This window comes from Rhododendron vialii, chromosome 13a (assembly GCF_030253575.1).
Source record: "Rhododendron vialii isolate Sample 1 chromosome 13a, ASM3025357v1".
Taxonomy (NCBI): domain Eukaryota; kingdom Viridiplantae; phylum Streptophyta; class Magnoliopsida; order Ericales; family Ericaceae; genus Rhododendron; species Rhododendron vialii.
The window spans coordinates 2,024,139-2,047,068 of record NC_080569.1 but is presented as its reverse complement, the minus strand read 5'-3'; the positions used below and the strand labels follow the sequence as shown (position 1 = coordinate 2,047,068).

The 22,930-nt window shown below is 38.4% G+C and overlaps 3 protein-coding genes across 6 annotated transcripts in view; all 3 read left to right on the top strand.

Moving 5' to 3' along the window:
* LOC131315160 (disease resistance protein RUN1-like) overlaps window positions 1–12,714 on the top strand; it is a 34,666-nt gene extending 21,952 nt beyond the window's left edge. The window contains exons 1-6 of one of the 4 annotated variants that reach the window (XR_009196615.1): window positions 4,808–5,357; window positions 7,809–8,913; window positions 9,101–9,376; window positions 9,613–11,368; window positions 11,776–11,859; window positions 12,495–12,714. Coding sequence is in view for 1 of the 4 variants with exons in the window: in XM_058344259.1 (XP_058200242.1) it covers window positions 4,831–5,357; window positions 7,809–8,913; window positions 9,101–9,376; window positions 9,613–11,157 (3,453 nt within the window). In the remaining 3 variants the exon portion in view is untranslated. The other 3 variants (XR_009196617.1, XR_009196616.1, XM_058344259.1) reach the window with 3 other exon arrangements.
* A 743-nt stretch (window positions 12,715–13,457) lies between these two features.
* Window positions 13,458–14,312, top strand: LOC131313160 (disease resistance protein RPV1-like). Its single transcript, XM_058341302.1, has 3 exons — window positions 13,458–13,489; window positions 13,539–13,827; window positions 13,938–14,312. Exons 1-3 carry the CDS (start codon window positions 13,458–13,460, stop codon window positions 14,310–14,312), a joined length of 696 nt encoding a protein of 231 aa, XP_058197285.1.
* A 1,412-nt stretch (window positions 14,313–15,724) lies between these two features.
* Window positions 15,725–17,602, top strand: LOC131315169 (disease resistance protein TAO1-like). Its single transcript, XM_058344279.1, has 3 exons — window positions 15,725–15,883; window positions 16,224–16,499; window positions 16,586–17,602. Exons 1-3 carry the CDS (start codon window positions 15,761–15,763, stop codon window positions 17,114–17,116), a joined length of 930 nt encoding a protein of 309 aa, XP_058200262.1. The 5' UTR covers window positions 15,725–15,760; the 3' UTR covers window positions 17,117–17,602.
* The last annotated feature ends 5,328 nt before the right edge of the window (window positions 17,603–22,930 follow it).

Below are 22,930 nucleotides of genomic sequence, written 5' to 3'. Positions count from 1 at the left end.
TGTATTTTAACTACGACTCGTACCGGATGGGTCTGAGAAACGCGTCTCTCGCACCCACCCACCCACCCGAGCTTCCGTTGACAACTTGGACGCATGCGAGAAAGAACAAAGAAAGGGAGGAGAAGAAAAATGTGACAATGGGTGGTGGTTTCTGGGTGAGATCAATCATAGAATAATGAAACAAAAGTGAAAGGATAGATTCCATCTACACCTCTTTGGAGTTTTTTTTCGGGGAAATTGTAGAACAATGGACAAAGGGGCAAATAATGTCCAGGTCATGAACTAATTTTTAGGAAATTCATCTAAATATGGGAAGGAGAAAAATATTTCCTAATATATGGAAATGACTATTATGCCCCTCAATGAAACAAACCGTCATCTCTCTCCACCACTCCACCGCCCCACCACAGCCCACACGGCTCCCTCCACCACCACAACCACCCGATCCCCCCGCCGTCCAACCACCATAATGCCGCCACCACCACAGCCTCCTCCACCAGATCCAACCACCATACCCACATCCCCCCGCCGCCCCACCCCAAAAAACCACCACCACCGCAGTCCCATTGCCGAAATTCGTCCACTTGTACAGAACCCCGACGAAGCTGGCCTCGGATCCCGTCGGCCGTTCGATTCAAGTTTGTATCCCCCTCTTGGAATAACCTAATCTCTTCCCCACATTTTGCCCAAACCGACTTCCGCATAACCAACACCACTCAGAAACCCCAAAAAACCCTTTTCATTTCCCCCTCTCATGCTATCTACTCCGTTGATTTCACCCAAGAAAATCCCACCACCAGAAAACTTGGTTTTTCGGCAAGCAGTTTGAGAAGAAAGAAGAAAGACTCGTATGAGTGGATCTCGGTCTCAGGGTCTTGCAATGGCCTCGTTCTGATTTCTGATCAAGACAATTCCAATTTCTTGTTCAATCCATTCACTGGAGAATGTAAGAGAGAGAGAGAGGAAAGAACAAGGAAGGTGTGGAGGGGAGGGGTATGAACCTAAGTTGCCCCGTGTATGAACTTAAGTTGTCCCGTGTGGCTCCCTAAGTTACCCCATGTATGAACTTAAGTTGTTCCGTATATGAATCTAAGTTGCCCACTAAGGGGTATTTCTGTCTTCAATACCATGTTTCGGGAGTTATTGTTTTCCTTCCCATGACTGGGCAATTCCGAAAAAGTGATCCATGACCTAAGCATTATTTGCTCATTTGTCCACTGTTCTGCAATTTCCCCTTTTTCTTCCTAACAATAATGATGGATACCCTCTGGAGAAATGATAATGAATCCCCTTTAATTTTTTATTTTTGTGTGTTTCATAGGTATCCAAAAATCGATAATTATTTGTCCAAATACAAGATAGAATGAGCAACGAGTAACTTCTATTTTTAAATAATCACAATTCCTTATAACAAAGTCTTAAAAAAATTATTTAGTATACATTCTTAAAAATGAGATAGACATTTGTTTCCGCGAGAAAATCGCATCGGCTGTCCACAGGTTCAAATTTCTGGCTACGCCACTGGTGATTCATAACGGAAATTTTCACACAAAATGCGGTGTGATATTTGTTAAGGAAATAGAATCTCACATTGCTTGGGAGTAGAATGGGTGATCACTTAATAACATCTGGGACCTCTTCACTCATTGCCAATTGGTTTTGAGATAGAGATAAAGTTTCCACATGGTATCAGAGCGGGGCCCGTTCCACCTCACATTTTAAAAATTAACAATCCACACCCCACGATGATAGACCAGCAAAAAGGCTGCATGATGATAGGATCCAAAAGTGGCCATTGCTTGGGAGTGGAATGGGTGATCACTTAATAATATCTGGAATCTCTTCACTCATTGCCAATTAATTTTGAGATGGATATAAAGTTTCCACAATATTTCCCCTTCCCTGTCGAACAACGTGTTTTTCCCTCTACCCCAACTACCAACAAAAACCAGACAAACCAGGTTTTCCACTCTATTCTCTTCTCTGTACAACTCTGTGGTAGTCCTAGTCTGTACTCTGTGGTAGTCCTAGTCTATGCGCGTTTCTCCCAACAGCACGACCACTGACCGTTATTACTTCCTCCTAAATTCTAACAGCAGATACAATTCGCAAAGAACCACGCAGAGATAAATGTGTTTGGTTCCATTTTGAATCCCGAAAAAATTTAGAAAAATATCCATAAATTTTTGAATATTATTTTATGGGGTCCTGTAAAAAATCAGATCCAATGGATATCGGTAAGTTTTACTTTTGAATAAATAAGGGCAAAACTGCTCAGTTCGTCCCTACGAGTAGATTTTAACCGCTTATTGATCCAAATTCTCAAGTCCCAGATTTTAACCACTTGGTCACATGTCTTTTTTCCCACGGAACTTGGTCAATGGTCACATGTCAAAGGAGTAGCTTTTGTCACCTAATTCTTATAATTTGGTCATATGGAATGGCGTGAGTTGAGAGAGAAGAATATCTTTTTGTGTGTGTGTTCTTTAACCAGATTTCCCCCCTTTCTTACACGGATGCGATTGTTCAAACAAGTCACCTAACAAGTGTACGAGGACAAACCCCTTTGTATCTAGGAAAAGGCACAAAAGTCTACATCTATCATTCATCTTCTAGCTTGGTCAATGGCGAGAGCTGCTATTCCCCCCCCCCTCCCCTGACACACACACCCCCCGGCCCCACCTTTCCTTTTCCAAAATTATCCCCGCCTCCCTCCCTCTCTCTCTCTTCTTTTTCTTTCTTTACAGTTTCTTTCTTTCTTTCTTTTTTTTCCTTTTCTTTCCGGTTTGATTTTTTTTTTCATTTTATTTCTTTTTTTTTCTTTCTAGTTTGAATTTTTTTTCTCTTTAATAATAGGTTTAAGTCTAATTCTAGGCTTTGTAAAGTAATTATGAAAAAAAAGTGTTTCAATTGATCATGTTTATACGATTGTTTTATTTATTTTTTTTGTCCTTTATAGATTAAAAAATATAGTTAAGAAAATAAGTGTTTCAATTTCCAAATATTTCATCCTAAATAGTCGTAGTAAATTTTTTAATACACATATTTTTTTAACTATTTTTTAATATATAAACGGTGTAAAAAATAAGTGTTTCAATTTTCAATCCATGTTACTAATCAAACTATTATTTCTTACATTTAAAAAATTTGTTCTTTCTTTCTTACACAATAGGTTCAAGTCTAATTCTAGATAAAAGTAATTGAGAGAGAGAAAAAAAGTGTTTCAATTGACCATGTTTATCCGACTATTTTTTTCTCTTTTTTTTCTCCTTTATAGATTAAAAAATATAGTTACAAAAATAAGTGTTCCAATTTTCAATCTGTTTGAACCGGTGCAAAGTTGTTATTTTTCTGATCATTTCATCTTAAATGGTCGTAATAAATTTTTGGCTCCAAGGCCTTTCAATGGACATCCTAAGAGAGTCTTAGAACTAAAAAATAAGTCTTAGGATGTTTTGTTGAAAGGCCTTAAAAACATATGAGTAATTAAATAAAGAAATAAATTAAAATAATATGATCAGAATAAAAAATTCTTCACATCCGTTCAAACGCATTAAAAATTGAAGCACTTAATTTTTTAACCATATTTTTTAATAAATATAAACGGTCTAAAAAAATTAAGTGCTTAAATTTTCACTCCGTTTGAATCGGTGCAAAGATCTTGTCAATATAATCAGAATAACAAGATCTTTGCACCGATTCAAACGGAATGAAAATTTGAGCACTTAATTTTTTTACACCGTTTATATATTAAAAAATATTGTTAAAAAATTAAGTACTTCAATTTTTAATGCGTTTGAACGGATGTGAAGATCTTTTTATTTTGATCATATTATTCTAAAGAGACATAATCAAATTTTGTCTCTAATGCTCTCGTAATTACGTTTCTGCTCCATAAAATTGCAAATTGATGGTGAAATTTTTTTTTAACCCCAAACGTTGCCGTTTTAGGGGCTAGCAGAGCCCAGGGCCAATTAAAATTAACATGGCGGAGAGAGGTAATTAAAAGGGCTGAGGGAAGGTAAAAACGGAAAAAGAATGCGGGACCGGGAGGGGTGTGGTGTCAGGGGGTGGGAAAGGCAATTTATGTCCATGGCCCATGGAGACTGCGCGCTTGGAAAAATGAAGCCTCTTCTTTCTATATACATCAACAATCTCCAATCATCATTATGATCAGAGGGTCCATTACGGAGTAGAATAAAGCATACCCAGTTACCTACTGAATTCAACTGGTGAACTGGACTAGACCATGCATGCACCTTCCGGAATGCAATTTTTTATTTTTTTTTTATCGGTGGGATGCAATTGGAAAAAAATCCGGTACACACCCAACATAACTAAATACGTTGCGTCTCTCAATGGTTTAGTGTTATACCTCTCAATGGTTAAATTATGCCCCTCAATGGTCAAGTTATGCCTCTCAATGGTAAGGGTGCATATGGTATGCACAATTATATGCTTAGGTTATGCCTTTCAATGATTTTGGTTACACCCCTATATTATGTCTGTTATGCCTATGTTATGCCTCTTAATGGTTTGTTAGATAAGAACAATTTTGCAAATAATCTTATAGTGATCGGCCAGTATGAGGCGCGCGCTCTTTCACTCTGAATGGGATAACGAAAATATCAAAAGAACCAATAGGTTATAAAAACCATAAAGTCTACAACCCTTCGTTCATGGTATAGAATGGTGAAAGGACAGAAGAATATCTTATTATCTATTCTTGAACCTTTTCTTTTCCCAGGATCTCCTATAACTGAACATTTCACGGTTCACCTAGAAAAGCCATAAAGTCTACAACCTTTTGTTCAACTTTGAGCTTTTTAAATGGCTTCTGCTTGGGCGCAAAAACCCTCTTCTTCTTCTTCCTCCCCTATTATCCCACCGCAATGCAGATACGATGTCTTCTTGAGTTTCAGTGGCATCGATACCCGCAACAACTTTACCAGCCATCTTCTAGCCGCTTTAGAGCGACATGGTTTTCATACGTTCAAAGACAACACAAAGCTCAATAGAGGAGAGGATATTGGTTACGAGCTACTGAAAGCAATTGAGGATTCAAGAATTTCACTTGTTGTTCTCTCGAGAAATTATGCCGCGTCAGGGTGGTGCCTTGACGAACTTGTGAAGATCATGGAGTGCTGGAAGACCTTGCAACACATTGTTTTTCCTATCTTCTATGGCGTTGGGCCAACAGATGTGCGAGCACAAAAGGGGAGTCTTGCAGAAGCATTCGACAAACATGCAGAGCGTTTTAAAGATCAGAGTCTGGGTAGCAAGGTGGAGAAGTGGAAGGAAGCGCTTACTCAGATTGCCAACTTATCAGGCTGGGACTTGCCAAAGTTGGACAACGGGTATTTTCCTCAACCTTTCTAATATGTTCATGAAAATAACCTAAAGTGGCACCTGTAACAGTCATTTTGATCGGTGTGCAAGTAGAATTCTACCTACAGTTAGAGAGTTTCAATAGAGTCACCTATGCTGCTCTTGAAAATTGGTCAACACTGTCAAATTTCATATCATACAGCACCAGATGAATGAATTTGCATAAAAGTTGTAGGAACATTTTCGAAATACTTGACAAATATTAAATGGGATTGCTTGTGAATGGTTTTAATTAGGGGTGGCAAATTAAACCAAACCCATTAACTAATCCAAACCCATACATTAAAAAATAGACCCAATCCAGCCTATTTATTAGTTGGGTCAGAATGAGTCTAACCCATTTAGTAATTTGGGTCTTAAGTGGGTCTTAATGGGTCAACTTAAATGATCCAATAAGTCATGAACATGATCCATCAAAGAAAAATAGAAAAAACACATTACAAATTGAAATTAGCCCGTCTCGATCTCATTCTTCTTCCACTGATCTCATTCTTCCTCCATTGAGGTTGTCACAATCAAATCCACTCGTCATAGCCATCAACAGGGAAATCAGTGGAGGCAACTCCGACATAGAATTCAAGCTCGTTGCCGTAGCGAATTACCTCAACAATTTCGAGAATGTAGATGGGACCCAAATAATCCGCACCGATCGGAGCAGTTTTTACTTTACTTTTTTTTTTCGTGCGCTGAATCGGCAATTGTGGCGTGCTAAGAAATTGTGTATGTGGTTATCATTGGTTTTTTAATCGCACGATTATGGTTTTTAATGAAAAAATCGACAGATTTTGGTTTCAACGACCTTATGGGAACTTCCAAGTAGGGAAGAAGAGGAAGGAGAGAGAGAGAGAGAGAGAGAGAGAGAGAGAGAGAGAGAGAGAGAGAGAGAGAGAGAGAGAGAGAGAGAGAGACGAGCACTCTTAAAGCACACCAATCAAATATTAAACGAGGCTAAAATTCAAGCTCGAGCTCAAACGAGCCAAGCCTATACAAACGAGCCAAACTTTTGCGAGTTGAGCCGAGCTTTGGAGTGTTGAGCTCAACTTGTTTAGTAAATGAGCCAAAAACGTGTGCTTAAGCTCGGCTCGGCTACTAAAGAGTCAAGCCGAGCCACGAGCTGTTCAGCTCGATTCGTTTGTAAAATTATTTTTTTAGGTTTTTTAAGGAAACTTTTGGAGTTGACAATAGTCAATTCTTTTTTTTTTATCTAGTCAAATAGTCAATTCATTCAAATCATTTTTTACTGGATACTAAAATTTCAGCAGAATCTCTATTCGGTTTAGTAATTTTAGTATATAGGGGTAATTGGGTCATTTTAGTATATAGGGGTATTATGGTAATTTTAGTATACAATGGTAAATTGGTCATTTAAATGTATAAGGGTAATATGGTCATTTTAGTGTATATGGGTATTTTAGTCGTTTTAAACTTTAATATATATGTAATTGGGTTAATGGGCGAATCGGATTTGATTTTAAATAAATGGGTTGGGTTGGGTATAGGTAATTGGGCTCATAACTAATTGGGTCTAAATGGGTCAATGTCAATGACCCATTAAATACCCAACCTACTATTAACTTACCCAATTTAGCCCAAACTCACCCATTTGACACCCCTAGTTTTAATTCTAAAGGTGTGTATATTCAGGCTAGATGGATAGACGTGATTATTAGATTTAAATCCAAAAGGTGTGTCCATTCGGGTTATAAGAATATAAGTGACCATTGGATTTAAATGTTGTGATTGTTCGTGATGGTCACAGTGGTTTAAATAATTTGGTGTGACTAGGGGTAAGTGTTCACAATCCTGTGCCTATATAGAGACTAGGGGTTCCACCAATTGGGATAATAAGATAGATGAGAATTAGGAAGTTCTCTCTAGATTTCTCTCCCTGGATTTACATCCTTTCTTGGCGGACTCGCAAAATCCAAAGGCATTCTGGTCTCTCGTTGTTCATGCATGATGCAGTCAGACAACAGTCCTCAAGACTGGGCTTCATTGTATCTTGGAGACGGCTTCGCGGTTCACCCGGTGCACATCAAATTCTCATGAATTGGGGGGCTAATATGGTCTTGAAGACAAAGTCTTTGACGTGCCTTGAAGCAACCATTTATCATCTCCATTTATATCCTTTTCTGCAAGTTATACAGTATTTTCACCAACAATAGTTAAGTTTGCTTGATGGTTTAGAACATACCTATGGAAAATCTTATTTTGCACTTTTAAGAAGCCAAAAGGAAGAAATTCTAAGTAAAAGTAAGCCTTTGACTTAGTTCAACATTTCTGTTACATTTGTTCTATTATTTACGTTTGTAGGTCAGAGTCACGTTACATTAGCATGACTCGGTATGTAGTTATGGCACTTCTAAATCTGCTAAAGGCTTAATTCTTTTTGTCTCTTCTATTCTATGCGCAATTCACAGGGATGAAGCAAAGTTAATTCAGAAAATCGTTGAAGAGGTCGGAAATAGATTAGACATTGGACATCTAAATGTTGCAGACCACCAAGTTGGAATGGAGTCTCGTCTGCAAGAACTCAATGTTCTTTTGCGGATGGAATCTAGCAATGTTCGCATTGTTGGAATATGGGGGATTGGTGGAATTGGTAAGACTACAATTGCTATGAAACAGTTTAATGTCATCCGACATATGTTTGAAGGTAGCAGTTTTCTTGCGAATGTTGCAGAAACTTCAAAGCAACCAAATGGTTTGGTTTGTTTACAAGAGCAACTTCTTTTAGATATATGTAGCAACGGAACCCAGAATATAAGAAATTCCTATCAAGGAATCGAGGTTATAAAACGAAGAGCTTTCTGTCGAAAGGTTCTTCTTGTTCTTGATGATGTGGATAATGTCCAGCAATTGAAAGCATTAGCGATAGATCAAGATTCCTTCAGGTCTGGAACGGGAAGTAGGATTATCATAACAACAAGAGATGTGTCTTTGCTAAATTTGCTTAAAGTGGATGAGATATATGCAGCAAAGGAGTTAAATAGGAGTGAATCTCTTCAACTCTTAAGTTGGCATGCCTTTAAGGAAGACCATCCCAAAGGAAACTATTTGGACCTTTCGGATCAAGTCGTGGCCTATGCTGGAGGGCTTCCATTAGCTCTTGAAGTTTTGGGCTCCTTTCTGTATGGCAAGAGCATACATGAATGGAAAAGTGCAATATCAAAATTGAAAAAAATCCCTCCTGTAGATGTTCAAGCAAAACTTAAGATAAGTTTTGATTCTCTAAGTGATGAAGTGAAAGAGTTGTTCCTAGATATGACATGTTTTTTTGCTGGAACATATGGTGTTTCTACGATCAAAATACTTGAAGGCTGTAATTTTTTCGCTGTGATTGGAATTCGGGTTTTGGCCGATCGGTGTCTCATAAAATATGGGCCCTGTGATGAGCTTATGATGCATGATTTGATTAGAGGCATGGGCAGAGAAATTGTCCGACAAGAATCTGTTAAGGAGCCAGGGAGGCGTAGCAGATTATGGTATAAAGAGGATGCCCTTGAAGTGTTGAGAGATGGAACGGTGAGGTCCATATTCCTGAACTTTTAATTCATATTTTCTGTTTATTTACTGCTAGAATTCCAAACGTGTATGCACATTCTTAGTTCTCACGGTTAGTATTGATGGACTTAATCATAACTTCCTTCTTATTTTGTTAACTCATTAAGGTAAACTTTGCTCCTCATGGTGCAATGGATTTTTGTATTAGGGAACTGAAGCGGTTGAAGGTCTCTTCCTAAACTTTGCTGAGCCGAATGACATCCAAGTGAATCCAAAGGCCTTTGAAAAGATGAACAGACTATGGCTACTTCATCTCAATTACGTTAACCTGAGCGTAGGTTATGAACATATCTCCAAAAGGTTACTATGGCTATGCTGGAATGGATTCCCGTTGAAATGTGTCCCATCAAAATTGTATATGGAGAATTTGGTTACTCTTGACTTGAGTCATAGTCGCCTAAAACAAGTATGGAAAGGAACCAAGGTAACAACATTCTTCTTCTCTCTCTTTCAATAACCCTCTGATTGTATACGATGTTAAAATTAGCATTGCTATTACCTAGCTAGAATCCCTGACTTCTCCAAACTCAACCAATTAATACCCGCCCATAGACATGCACTCCAGCCCATCATGCCCTGCTCCATTATTTTTCTCACTCAAAACACTGCTAGCATCGTATTTTACATGAAAATTAATGGTTCTTGTTTTCTTTTGGACAGATCTTGGGTAAACTGAAATTCCTTTACCTCAGTCATTGCTATTACCTAACTAGAACCCCTGACTTCTCTGGACTCAACAATCTTCAGGAACTATTGCTTAATGATTGCATAAGGTTGGTAGAGGTCGACGATTCTATTAGATTTCTCAAAAAACTTGTTGTTCTAGATATGAAGAACTGTAAAAAACTTCAGAAGCTTCCCTCAAGCATTTGGATGTTGAAAACTCTTGAAAATCTTGATCTCTCTGGCTGCTCCATGCTTGGAAAATATTCTGGAATCAAGCTATCTAAATCACTGTCCCCATTCCTCTCATTTTGGAATTTCAGAACAAAGAGAGTGGATTCTATTGGTTTGTCACTTTCCCCTGTACTTGGCTTAAGTTGCTTAAAAGAATTGAGCATGGAAAACTGCAATTTGTCATGTCTACCAAATGAAGTTGGGAATTTGATCTCATTGGAGACTTTGGATCTTGGCAGAAATAATTTGCGTACCTTACCGGATAGTATCTGTAACCTTACTCTCTTGAAGAAGTTGTATTTGTCACACTGTGATGTGTCGCATCTGCCCAGTGAAATCGGGAGGTTGGTCACCTTGGAGGCTTTGATTCTTGAAGGAAACAGTTTAGTTAACTTACCGGATAGCATCTGCAACCTTACTCGCTTAAAGAATTTGAATTTGTCACTATGTGACGTGTCACATCTGCCTAGCGAAATTGGGCGGTTGATCTCATTGCAAAAGTTGAATCTTGGAGGAAACAATTTACTTACCTTGCCGGATAGTATCTGTAACCTTGCTTGCTTGGAGGTGTTGTCTTTGCCACACTGTAATGTGTCACATCTGCCCGACAGAATTGGAATGTTGAGCTCGTTAAAGTGGTTTGATCTTAGAAGTAACAATGTTAGTATCCTACCAAATAGTTTCAGTGACCTTGCGAGCTTGGAAATACTCCACTTGAGTAATTGTGGAAGGCTCCAATCACTTCCAAAGCCTCCAGCAAGTTTATACCGTATGCATGCAACCAACTGCACATTACTACTAGAAAGAATACCTACCGAATTCAACTGGCCACCTGGGTTGTGCAAGCCTTTTCAGGAATGGTCAACGCAGAGAATGACTGGTGTGGATCTTCCTGGGGATGAGGTTCCCAATTGGTTCCCTTACCAGTATACAGGGTCAAAATTATCTCTTGTGGTACCACCTCTGGTAACTCGGAGAATAATTGGCTGGAATTTATGCATAGTTTTCAGGACTCACAAAAAACCTGGTCAAAGGTCTTGTATGTATATTTTCAGTAAGAAAAATGAAGACTTGCAAAATGAAAACAAGTACAAAACTGGGGTAACGTACCAAGATGAAGATCGGATCAAACTCATCTATTTCCCATCAGTTGTCACAGGAATCCATTTGTTTGGCGGGGATGAATTGGAGATTGAGATAAGTCCAGATGACCAGGAGAAGACAGTGCCGTGGTTGACGGTGAAGAAGTGTGGGATTCAACTCGTTTATGAGGACGATGTAGACATTACAGGGACGTATGTTTTGTAACATTGATCCAGTACGCTACTTGGCACCTCTTATTAGTGTTTTATTCTCGAAGACGAGGTTTGTAGGTATAGACATTATAGGATGCAATTTCTCTTCTCTTGGAGACTGATGTTTAAATTCTACAACTTTTGTTTGTAAGACTCTATTTTGGCTTAGGGTGTCGAAGATTATTTAATTCAAGGAAGATACTTCTGGAAAGTTCCTCCATCAGGTACTTCCTATCTTTTGGACCATACAAACCAAATGTTAAGAAGTTCATATAGTCACTTTTGTGCCCATTATTTATATATTTTGGACAGCATCCTGGGCTGTTGTTTTTTGGTTTCTTGTTACATTTAAATTTTCTTCTTCCCTTGAGATAAACAGAGGACATAGTGGCAATTGGAAGCAGTTTTCTCCACCGGATTTATAACTTAGCTTTGATTTATAAACACCAGACTTAGCTTTGTTTTTTAACTTTCCTCTTTCTGAAAAAAAAAGGCTGCAACTGGCATTCCTCTTGTGTTATGCGGTTGCCTACACATGATGTAGGTGACAAAATTATTCAGGTAAATCGTTTGCCCTGAATGTCTATTTCAAATCTCATCTTTTTCTTGTTTCTCTGAATGCCCATTGCAGTGTGGATCTTTTTGATGCTGCATAGGCGTAATCTGTCAAAGTTTCTGAATTCAAGGAAAAGACTTTTGAAGGCTCAGGCATTAGGTACTTCCAATATAAGTATGCTATAGAACTTGGACTGAAAATCATAGTCAATGTTTCATGTATAATGTATGCACATCGATTTGCCTGCACAAGTTTGTGTGTACTTTTTGTTTCTCATTACCTTGGGATTGTGCTTGACATTGAATTGTAGTTGTACAGTAAGGGTGAATGTTATAGGATGTTATTCGCTTGGTCTGAGTTGCAAATAGCTTCAGCGATAATTCAAAGTGATAACTTTGCAAAAAAGGAACTGAGATTAAGACATCCATACAGCAGAGAGGCTTGCGGAAGATTATAGATGTAGGGAGAGATAAAACCGAGGAAGTACTCAAATAGTTCATCTTTCTTTTATTTCTCTGCCTCATATGTTTCGATGCTCTTGCAAATTAAACATTCTTTTACAGTTCTCGAAGGACTTCGTGTCAGATTTTTCCATCACAATAGTAAGTCAAGTGAATGGGAAGAATTTAGTGGTCAGAATAGTTTATTCATATGATTGTCGTTCAAAAAAAAGGCAAAAGGAAGCATATTATTGAAGATCATAGCTACAACAATCACTGAACACCGGGCTCTCCATCATTGACTCTAAGAATGGTGTTGTTTCTGGTGTTGCCTTTCTGGTCTTTTCTTTTCAGGTCTTGAAGGAGGTTTTGCATTCTTGTGGAGCTTAATTCTTTTTCAGATCGGTGGAGCTTATTCCTCCGCGGCCAAAACTTCATCCAAGTGTTGAACCAATCCATCCCTGCATGCTGCTATCAGCTGGGGCTCTGGATCTTTAATGCTTTACTGTAGAGCCTCAAATGACTTTGTTTTGTATGCTCCTTTATTTCGAGCCTTCTCGTTTTCTTTCCTTTGCTTTTGCATAACAAACCTGTTTAACTCTTTATGCTTCTTGTGTTCATAAAATAATTTGCCACCAAATTTTGTACTCAATATTATAGATTCGTTGTATCCTTGTGTCTTCGATGAATTGAATCGCTAAGTCATCTCTCTATTTTCTGTTTTACGTTAGTAGTATGTTATTTCTACCCTCCAAATCCTTTTCTTTATTTATTTTGTGGTATGTTTTTTTTTTATCAATAAAAGATGAAATTTTATTAAAAATGGGGAAAAGGGGAAGGGAATCCAACAAAAAGTTGGATGAACACCACAAGAGCAGGCCCGAAACATCCAAGGGTCTATAGGGTCCACAATGATAAGAACAATAAAGCCCGATCCATACCCAAAATGAACAACGAAAAACCTGCACACCCAAACCCGGCCCAACCCCGGGCCGGCCCACCCAAACCAGCCCGCAAACCCTAACCACTACAGCCACCATCACCGTACAAAACACCGGAAAACAACCTCGCCGTTAAGCCCAGCCGATGTCTCCCAGATGTAGAGGCCGGCGGCTGGATCCGGCCTACGAAAATGAGAACCAAAGCAATCATGGTCATAGGACAACAGACCACCACCACAACTGACAAACCCAACTAAACCCTAGCCTCACGATCTTCAACAGCAGCAACAGCAATCTTCTCCGAAAAGCCTTTGTTGTGCATGCTTCTAGGCCGAAGGGTCCTCACAATATCACCTAAGTTTTTGCCAAACTTAGCATGGTTCTCATGCCATGGCTTTTCTACGTTTGGTAAAGGATTTGCTTTTTTGTTATTTTAATAGTGTGTACAAATTTGCAGTGATGAAGCACATCTAATTCAGAAAGCCGTTGAAGAGGTCCAAAATAACTTAAATATTGCAGTTCTACATGTTGCATGCCACGAAACTGGACTAGAGTCAAGCCTTCAAAGACTCAAGTTGTTGTTGAAAATGGAAACAGATGATGTTCGCATTGTTGCTATATGGGGGATGGGTGGAATTGGTAAGACAACAATAGCTAAAAAGCTATATAATCTCGTCCAACATAAGTTTGAAGGTAGCACTTTTCTTGCAAATATTGGAGAAACTTCAAAGCAAACTAATGGTCTGGTTGTTTTACAAGAGCAACTTCTTTCGGATATACTCAGAAGTGGAACTCATAACTTAAGAAATTGTCATCACGGAATTGAGTTATAAAACGGAGAGCTTTCTGTTGTAAGGTTCTTCTTATTCTTGATGATGAGGATGATGTCCAACAATTGAAAGCATTAGCCATAGATCGAGAAATCTTTGGTTTTGGAAGTAGGATTATCATAACAACAAGAGATATTTCTTCACTGAATTTCATTAAAGTGGACGAGATATACGCAGCAGAGAAGATGAACGAGGACGAATCTCTTGAACTCTTCAGGTGGCATTGCTTTAAGGAACACCATCATACAGAAGACCATTTGGACCTTTCAAACCAAGTTGTGCACTATGCTGGAGGGCTTCCATTAGCTCTCGAAGTTTTGGGTTCCTTTTTCTGTGGCAAGAGCATACCTCAATGGAAAAGTGCAATAGCGAAATTAAGAAAAATCCCTGATGATGATTGATAGGTGCTGAAAAGCACCCATTTAATCCACCTAATTTATGCTTTGTCGGTCCGTTTACGTTATTACGTGATATATTTTAGCGTTTTGTGGTGTTTGCAGGCCTTGGAGGCCGATTGTGCAAAAACATGCAAATTGGAAGTTTTTGCAATGGGCTAACATTTATTCGGTGGAGCAAATAAAATACCAATATAATTGGATTTATGATTTGTGCTCCTTTTATCCACGTGGACCCAAGCAGTATTGTATGAGAAACTTTGACCAAGACTTGGCTGGAGAAAAGTTCTTTCCTGGTGCAATTATTCGGTGCACTCACAAAGAAGGAGTTTGATTAGGGAAAAAAGTCTAAAAGGAAAGAATTATCTTCTGAAGGCAAAATCTCGGCAGCAGCACATTATTTTTATAGTGCACGTGCACATCAGTTGAACACCCACACAGTGCACGTAAGTTTTGGGCCACCTATAAAGGAGACTTTAGTTTATTATTTAGGTTATTTTTACTTTTTTTCCAGCAGCAGGATAGAAAGAGGCGTGACAGGGAGATTTGCCCAGGACTTCCATGGTTCCTTCAATCTCAAGCACATCTTTCTTCTCCATGGCCGGCTAAATTCCTCGTCTAGGGGAAGATGAAACCTCGCACCAAGTAACTCTATTTTATGTATGGGTTTTAAGTTTATTATTCGGATCAATTGTATAACTAAGAATCCTTTCTGTTTCAAAATGGAATGATTTTGATGGTTTTAATCTATTGAGTATTTGTATGCATGCTTCCAAATACGAGTTATACAATGATTTTCATCGATTGTGGTTGAAGTTCTGAGATAGATTATACTCGTAAGACGGGCCGTGCCGTTTGGTGGCTAGACCGTACTGAGACGGTCCGTGCTATGGGATAATCTATACCTTTTAACAACTCAATTATTTTCTAGATGATTATTGCTAGGGTTTGCAAGCCCTAATAATAATCTCTTTGATTCGAATAATTAATCTTACCTATGCATGTTGAAGTTACGCGGTCGAGGTTACAAACTTTCCATTTAATTATTTCTCTTAGTTTAATAAATTCTTCAAATTCAAACAACCAAACTTCTTTTGCCCGAATTAATCTAAAAATAAATCGAACTTGTCGTAACTCAGCCATACTGTCTCCGTCGGAACAATACTCGGTCTTGACCATTATTCTACGGAGTAGTAGTTAATTCCAAAGTTTATAAATATATTTTTGACACAGAACGACGCGGTCAATGATGTTCAAGGAAAACTTAAGATAAGTTTTGATTCGCTAAGTAAGGAAGCGAATGAGTTGTTCCTAGATATAGCATGTTTTTTTATTGGAACATATGGCAACTATACAATCAAAATACTTGAAGGCTGTAACTTTTTCGCTGCAATTGGATTCGGGTTCTGGTCGATCGATGTCTCATAAAATACGGGCCCTCTAACGAGCTTCTGATGCATGATTTGCTTAGAGACATGGGCAGAGAAATTGTCCGGCAAGAATCTGTTAAGGACCCAAGGAGGCGGAGCAGACTGTGGCATCATGAGGATGCCCTTGGAGTGTTGGGAGATGGCACGGTGAGCTCCATAGACATGAAACTTTTATAGATATATGATATTTAACTACTTCAAGAATTCCAAATCATACGCACTTTCTCAATTCTCACAGTTAATATTTTGGGTTCGTAATTCTAAGAGAACATAGACATGAACGTAAAGTCTTAGAATAAACATATTCTTCTTTTCAACAAGGTCAACTTTTTTCCTCATTATCCACTGGATTTTTCCAGTATCAGTGCACTGAAGCTGTTATTCTGAGAGTATATAGACATGAACTTAACTATCTTAAAATAAGCAAATTCGTTTTCTCAACAAGGTGAACTTTTTCCTCATTATCCAGTGGCTTTTTCCGTATCAGGGCACTGAAGCTGTTGAAGGCCTCTTCCTAAACTTTCATGAGCCGAATGAGGTCCAAGTAAATTCAAAAGCATTTGAAAAGATGAACAGATTGTGGCTGCTTCATCTCAATAATGTTCATCTCAGGGAAGGTTATGAACATATCTCCAGAAAACTATTGTGGCTATGTTGGAATGGTTTCCCATTGAAATGTTTGCCGTCAAACCTGCATGTGGAGAATTTAGTTACTCTTGACTTGCGCTATAGTAGCCTGAAAAAAGCGTGGAATGGAACCAAGGTACAACATTAAATTTTCCCTTTTTCGAACGCAACTCACATTTTGTGTTATGTGAAAATTAACGTTCCTCATTCTGTTTTGGACAGATATTGGTCAAACTGAAATTCCTTTACCTAAGTTATTCCTATCACCTAATCGAAACCCCCGACTTCTCTGGACTCAAGAATCTTGAGGAACTGTTGCTTAATGATTGCATAAGGTTGGTAGAGGTTGACGAATCTATTAGAGTTCTCAACAAACTTGTTATCCTAGATATGAAGAACTGTAAAAAACTTCAGAAGCTTCCCTCAAGTATTTGGATGTTGAAATCTCTTGGAAGTCTTGATCTCTCTGGCTGCTCCATGATTGGAAAATTTTCTGGATTCAAAGGATCACCGTCTAAATCACAGTCCTCATTCCTCTCATCTTGGAATTTCAGAACAAAGAGAGTGGGTTCTATTGGTTTGTCACTTTCCCCAGTACTTGGCTTAAGTTGCTTAAAAGATTTGAAGATGAAAAACTGCAATCTCTCATGTCTACCAAACGAGGTCGGGAATTTGATCTCATTGGAGACTTTGGATCTTAGCGGAAACAATTTGCCTACCTTACGGATAGCATCTGCGACCTTACTCGCTTAAAGGATTTGACTTTGAAAGGCTGCAATCTGTCACATCTGCCCAGCGAAATTGGGAGGCTGGTCACATTAGAAGTTTTGTCTCTTCAAGGAAACAGTTTACTTGCCTTGTCGGATAATCTATGTAACCTTACTCGCTTAAAGGAGTTGAATTTGAATTACTGTAATGTGACACATTTGCCTGGTGGAATTGGAATGTTGAGCTCGTTAAAATTTTTGGGTCTTGAAAGTAACAATATATGTAGCCTACCAAATAGTTTCAGTGACCTTGCTAGCTTGGACAGACTCTTCTTGAGTAATTGTGGAAGGCTCCAATCACTTCCAGATTTTCCAGTAAGTTTGAACTGTGTGAATGCAAGCAACTACTCATTACTAGAAAGAATACCTGCTGAATTCAACCCGCAAGATACACTATACATGTGCCTTGCGGGATGCGATATGTTAGCTGAGAACAATATTGTACATGGTGTTATAGAAAGACTCGACCAGTATAAGGCTCTCTCTCTCTCTCTCTCTCTCTCTTCAAAAGAACAATAGGATATAAAGCGTATATTGCATCAATATAACTGCTAATATCTCATTTGTCATCTTCTTATTGTCAGTATAATGTCAGCCTGTGTGACTATTTTGATTTCAAGTCCTGTCAAGAAAAAGGAATTTAATTTATACTCGACTAATGCATGATTTGTTGGAACAGGAATGGTCTGCAGTGTGGGGAGGCAGACGTATTTATCTTCCAGGGGATGAGGTTCCCAATTGGTTCCAGTACCAGTATACAGGGTCAAAATTCTCTCTTTTGGTGCCACCTCTGGTAACCCCGGAGAATACTGGGCTGGATTTTATGTATAGTTTTTAGAACTCACAATGAACCTGCTATTCGGTCTATTATGACTATTTCCAATACGAAAACTGATTGGCAGTGGTGGTGGGAGCAGCACATAGCTGACATAACTCATGTAGATCGATCAGATGCTAATCATCTATTTGGCATCAGATCAGATGGAAATCCATTTGCACCTCGGGGATGAATTGGCGATTGAGATAATTCCAGAAGACTCCGAGAAGAAGGAGCTGTGGTTGACAGTGAAGAAGTGTGGGATTAATCTCATATATGAGGACGATATGGACAATACAGTGACAAATGATTTATAAGTTTGATAACAGAGGATCCAGATATTTTGAGTCTGAGATATTAGTCCAGTGCACCCAAGGTTGCCTGGATATTCTGAGTTATTAATCAAACGAGTCACCTAACAAGAAGAGAAGTATGCATGGCTACCCCCTATCTCTCGGAAAAGGCACAAGTCAAGATCTATCATTCATCTTTGGGCTTGGTCCATGGAGGCTGCATGGCCAAAGAAGCCTCTTCCTCATCCTCCTCCATCTCAAAACATTTCAAATATGGCGTCTTCTTGAGTTTCAGGGGTGGTTTTAAAAACCTTGATGAGTGGTTTGTTGACAGAAACTCATACATATAGTTTTTGAACAGTGGTTTGGATAGGCATGAATTGGATTCAATTTATGGAGGTTATGGTTTCTTGGTCATGAGTGTGAGATGCATAACCGGATTAGTTTTTTCCCTTTTGAGCTGACTTTGTTTGCAAGATTCCGCACTTGTGTGAGACATTGTCTGGTCAAACTCTTCAAGTTGGTTCCTGGATGATTTCTTTTTTGCACTGTACCTAACAAGCTTATGGTGTAGAAGGTATGTCTTCTTCATCCCACCATTGTTCAGCTGTTATGCAAGATCTTTCTAGAGCACATTTTAAGTTAACTTCAATTGTTTATGGAAGGTTAAGCACATAAAGAATCTGCTAATCCTGTCTTTGTTCCCGGGCACTCCTTCCTGTAACTAGGGGTGGCAAATTGAACCCAGACCCATTAACAAACCCAAACCCATCAACTAGAAAATAGACCCAACCCAATCCATTTATTAGTTGGGTAAGAATGGGTTCAAACCCAGCTAACCCATTATTAGTTGGGTCATAATTGGGCATCAATTGGGTCAACTTAAATGACCGAATGGGCAATGAAAGTAACCCACCAAATTCCATCTCTTAATTGGTCTCTTTTGCAATTGGGAAGCGGAGGAGTACAGCCCCTCTCTCTCTCTCTCCCCGCCCCCACCCCCCCCCCCCCCAGGAGCATGGCCTTCTCTCTCTCTTTTATTCAATTGTTTTGTGCTAAATTACACACGTCCAAAAATATTTTGAATGGTCCGAATTAAAAATCAATTGTGACCGGTAACAATTATTTTGACCAGTCAAAATTGAAAACACATCTCATCCATTAATTGCGGAATGGACCCGTGAAATTGTGCTCCGCCGTGAATAAATTTCTCTCATAGTAGTTCCGCAAAGGGTTTGGATTAAAAAATTGACCTATTTTTTTGTCCTTATTCAAATTTTTTTTGCATTTTTTTTGTTTTGTGTCATATTTTTGTGACTTATTAATTTGTTTTGATGAGAGGAATCGGAAAAGTAAAAAAATTTGATCGAAACTTATAATTTTTTGAATAAAGACAAAAAATAATAAGACAAAAAAATTACTTATTCTCGTCTTTTTGAAAAAATTTACGAGTTTCGATCATAATTTTTTTTTACTTTTCTAATTTTTCGATCATAATTTTTAGTATATATGTAATTGGGTTAATGGGTGGGTCGGGTTTGCTTTAAAATAAATGGGTCGGGTTGGGTATGGGTAACTAGACTCATAGTTAATGGGTCTAAATGGGTTAATGACCCATTAAAGACCCAACCCACTAACAACTTACCCAATTTGACCCAAATCCGCCCGTTTGCCACCCCTACCTGTAACCAACTCGAAGGAAGTCTTACAGAACAGACATAGTAGTAGACTGAGACAAGAATCAATACAGCTGTGAGGGAATTTGTGAAAGACAAGGACAGCTAGTTAAGAATCCAACTCTCTCCTTCCAATCGATCAACGCGTATTAAACTCAACCCCCATCCAACTGCCTCTCTCCCCAAACGGTGTGGTGCATTCAAAGATACAACCAAAGGGCAAGCAACCAAGTCTTCGTTGACCACAACCGTCTCATAAATATCCACACCATTCACTATCCCATTGTGGTCATACGTTTTAAAGAAGTGGTTGAATGTTAGTCCTAGAATTTTCATGTCAAAAAAAAAAAAAAAGTCCTACTCCCTCCGTCCCTTTTTTAATGTCCAGTATTTCATTTTGGGTTGTCCCTTAATAAGTGTCTATTTTGTAAAGTTAGTAGATAAAAGTTGGTACATTTTCCATTTTGCCCCTAAAAGTAGATTCCATTTTGAAAAGTTAGTGAGTAAAAGTGTAATGATGATGTCTCCATAGAGGGTAAGTAGGGAAAGTGGAGATAAAAGTTGATGTGAAAGGTGAAATGATGATGTTTTTTTAATAAGTTGGAGTTACGAAGTGAGACACTTAAAAAGGGACGGATGGAGTAGAATTTATGGAAACAACCAATGATAGCGACACAAAGTTCTCATCACTCTCACCATCCCCGATTGCGACATGCTGCTGAAACACCCAAAATATCCCCATGCTAGGATCCAAAAAAAAAAACGAACATGTAAACAAGAAAAAGAACACAAAAGAAAAAATCATAAAAGTCTCGGAAGGCAATTTCAGCAATGCGGAAAAACGCGTGAATAGACTAATTTTGCCTGAAAAAATTGAGGAAAGTTGTCCTTTGGATTCCTTCTTCTTATATGTCCATCGACAGATGGATTACTCTCAAGTTGGCATGGTTTAAGGAAGACCATCCGAAAGACGACTATTTGGGTCTTTCGGAGCAAGTCGTGGCCTATGCTGGAGGGCTTCCATAGTTCCATTAGCCCTTGATGTTTTTGTTTCGAGAGCATACCTGAATGGAAAAGTGCAATATAGAAATTGATAAATTTTGGTAAATAAAGAAAAAAATAAGTTAAACAGACAATTTTTTTTTGGATTATTATTTTTATTATTCATAATTTTGAGTTTGGATCGTAATTTTTTACTTATCTGATTCTTCTTGTCGAGACGAACTAATAATTCACACAAATTTAATACAAAATTAACAAATGCAATTTTTTTTAAATAATAATCAAAGTGGCTTTTTAAGCCTAACCGCTTCGGAGTGCATCATAACTAGCTGATAGTACTGGTGGCGGATTTATGTGAGGACTGGTGGGGGCACAGGATCCCACTATTTTTCTTTTCTTTCACACGTGTAAATTATGTGTTAGAAATGTTTGCACTATGCTTTCAAACAAGAAAAGATTCTCGAGTGTTACTGGGCCACCGCCACATGATGTTCCAATACCCTTCTCCACAACATATTAGTGTGGAACTCAAGACATTTTTTTTTTTTTGAACGGCGAACTCAAGACTTAATATAAGAGTCTCCCCCAAATATGTAATAGAAAAGGGTTTTGGAAAACCACGTGACAGTACCCCGCAATCACTAAATTATTAAATAATCACAAGTAAGCCTCCATTGACTAAACTTTGCCTCCATGCTACTCCTACCACGTAAATACGGATAATAATCATTATCTCGTCACAAAATGCATGTCAAGTGAGAATCCTTTTCACCTTCTCCCTTATTCCTCTATTTATTTTCTTAAATCTATCAATAACTCCTCTCAATTCGTATGGACGATGATTTGTATAGCACTAAAAACCAAAAAAAAAAAAAATTGTATTTTTTCTTCGTAGCTACTTTAACAAAATATATGATAGTTAAAAAACACTTTTTCCAATAAGGATCTTGAAGAAATAGTTCAAAGAAACTTAAGTTGTGTTAGATTCTTGAAAATGAGATGGACATTTGCTTCCACAACAAAATCGCATCGGTGGCCCACAGGTTCAAATTTCTGGCTACTCCACTGGTGATTCAAACCGGAAATTTTCACACAAAATGCAGTGTGATATTTCCCCTTCCCTGTCGAACGTGTTTTTCCCTCTACCCCAACTAGCAACAAAAAACAGACAAACCAGGTTTTCCACTCCATTCTCTTCTCTGTACTCTGATCAGCACGACCACTGACCGTTATTACTTCCTCCTCTCTTTCCTCTTTACTGTATCAGATGTTTCCCAAGACAAAAAAACTCTTTGCTTTTAACTTCAACCACGGCTGCGATTGCGGGAAATACTTTCAATACTTTCTGCATAAATGCATGATTTTGGGGTTCTACTTATTTGTTTTCTCTGTACCAGCTGCTTGTAATTTGTTAGAGTTTTGAGAGCTTAATTTAGAGTTTTTCCTAACACGAACAAGTTTATGAGCACCTCAATTGATTCTTTAGACCAATCAAACCCTCCATTATGAGACGGTTCATTTAAAGCCGTGACAAAGCTCGTATAGATTGATACCATAATAATAGATAACTTCTGCTGATAACACCTGAAACAACCTAAGACATGAGAGTAAGCAAATTCCCAAATTCCAGGCTTTAACCACTTGGTCACATATCTTTTTATGTGTGTGTGTTCTGTAACCAGATCTTCCCCCTTTCTTACACGGGTACGATTGTTCGAATCTACTACTCTGTACAATCAAACAAGTCACCTAACAACAAGTGTGAGGATAACCCCTTTGTCTCTTGGATAAGGCACAAAGTCTACATCTATCATTCATCTTTGAGCTTGGTCCATGGAGTCTGCGTGCATGGAAAAATGAAGCCTCTTCTTCTTTCTATATACATCAATCATTATGAGAGGGTCTATTACTTGAATAATTTAGAAAGCATAACTAGTTACCTACTGAATTCAACTGCAGAAGTGGACAAGACCATGCATGCACCTTCCGGAATTCAATTTTTTATTTTATTT

What these genes read in the sequence shown, in the direction of transcription:
- LOC131313160 (XM_058341302.1), top strand. Translation starts at nt 13,458, where the DNA reads ATGGTTCTCATGCCATGGCTTTTCTACGTTTG. An exon ending in CCATGGCTTTTCTACGTTTG is followed by an intron (nt 13,490 to 13,538) that starts GTAAAGGATTTG and finishes ACAAATTTGCAG; the next exon opens with TGATGAAGCACATCTAATTC. An exon ending in CAAAGCAAACTAATGGTCTG is followed by an intron (nt 13,828 to 13,937) that starts GTTGTTTTACAA and finishes TTCTGTTGTAAG; the next exon opens with GTTCTTCTTATTCTTGATGA.
- LOC131315169 (XM_058344279.1), top strand. Translation starts at nt 15,761, where the DNA reads ATGCATGATTTGCTTAGAGACATGGGCAGAGAAATTGTCCGGCAAGAA. An exon ending in GAGTGTTGGGAGATGGCACG is followed by an intron (nt 15,884 to 16,223) that starts GTGAGCTCCATA and finishes TTTCCGTATCAG; the next exon opens with GGCACTGAAGCTGTTGAAGG. An exon ending in AAGCGTGGAATGGAACCAAG is followed by an intron (nt 16,500 to 16,585) that starts GTACAACATTAA and finishes TGTTTTGGACAG; the next exon opens with ATATTGGTCAAACTGAAATT.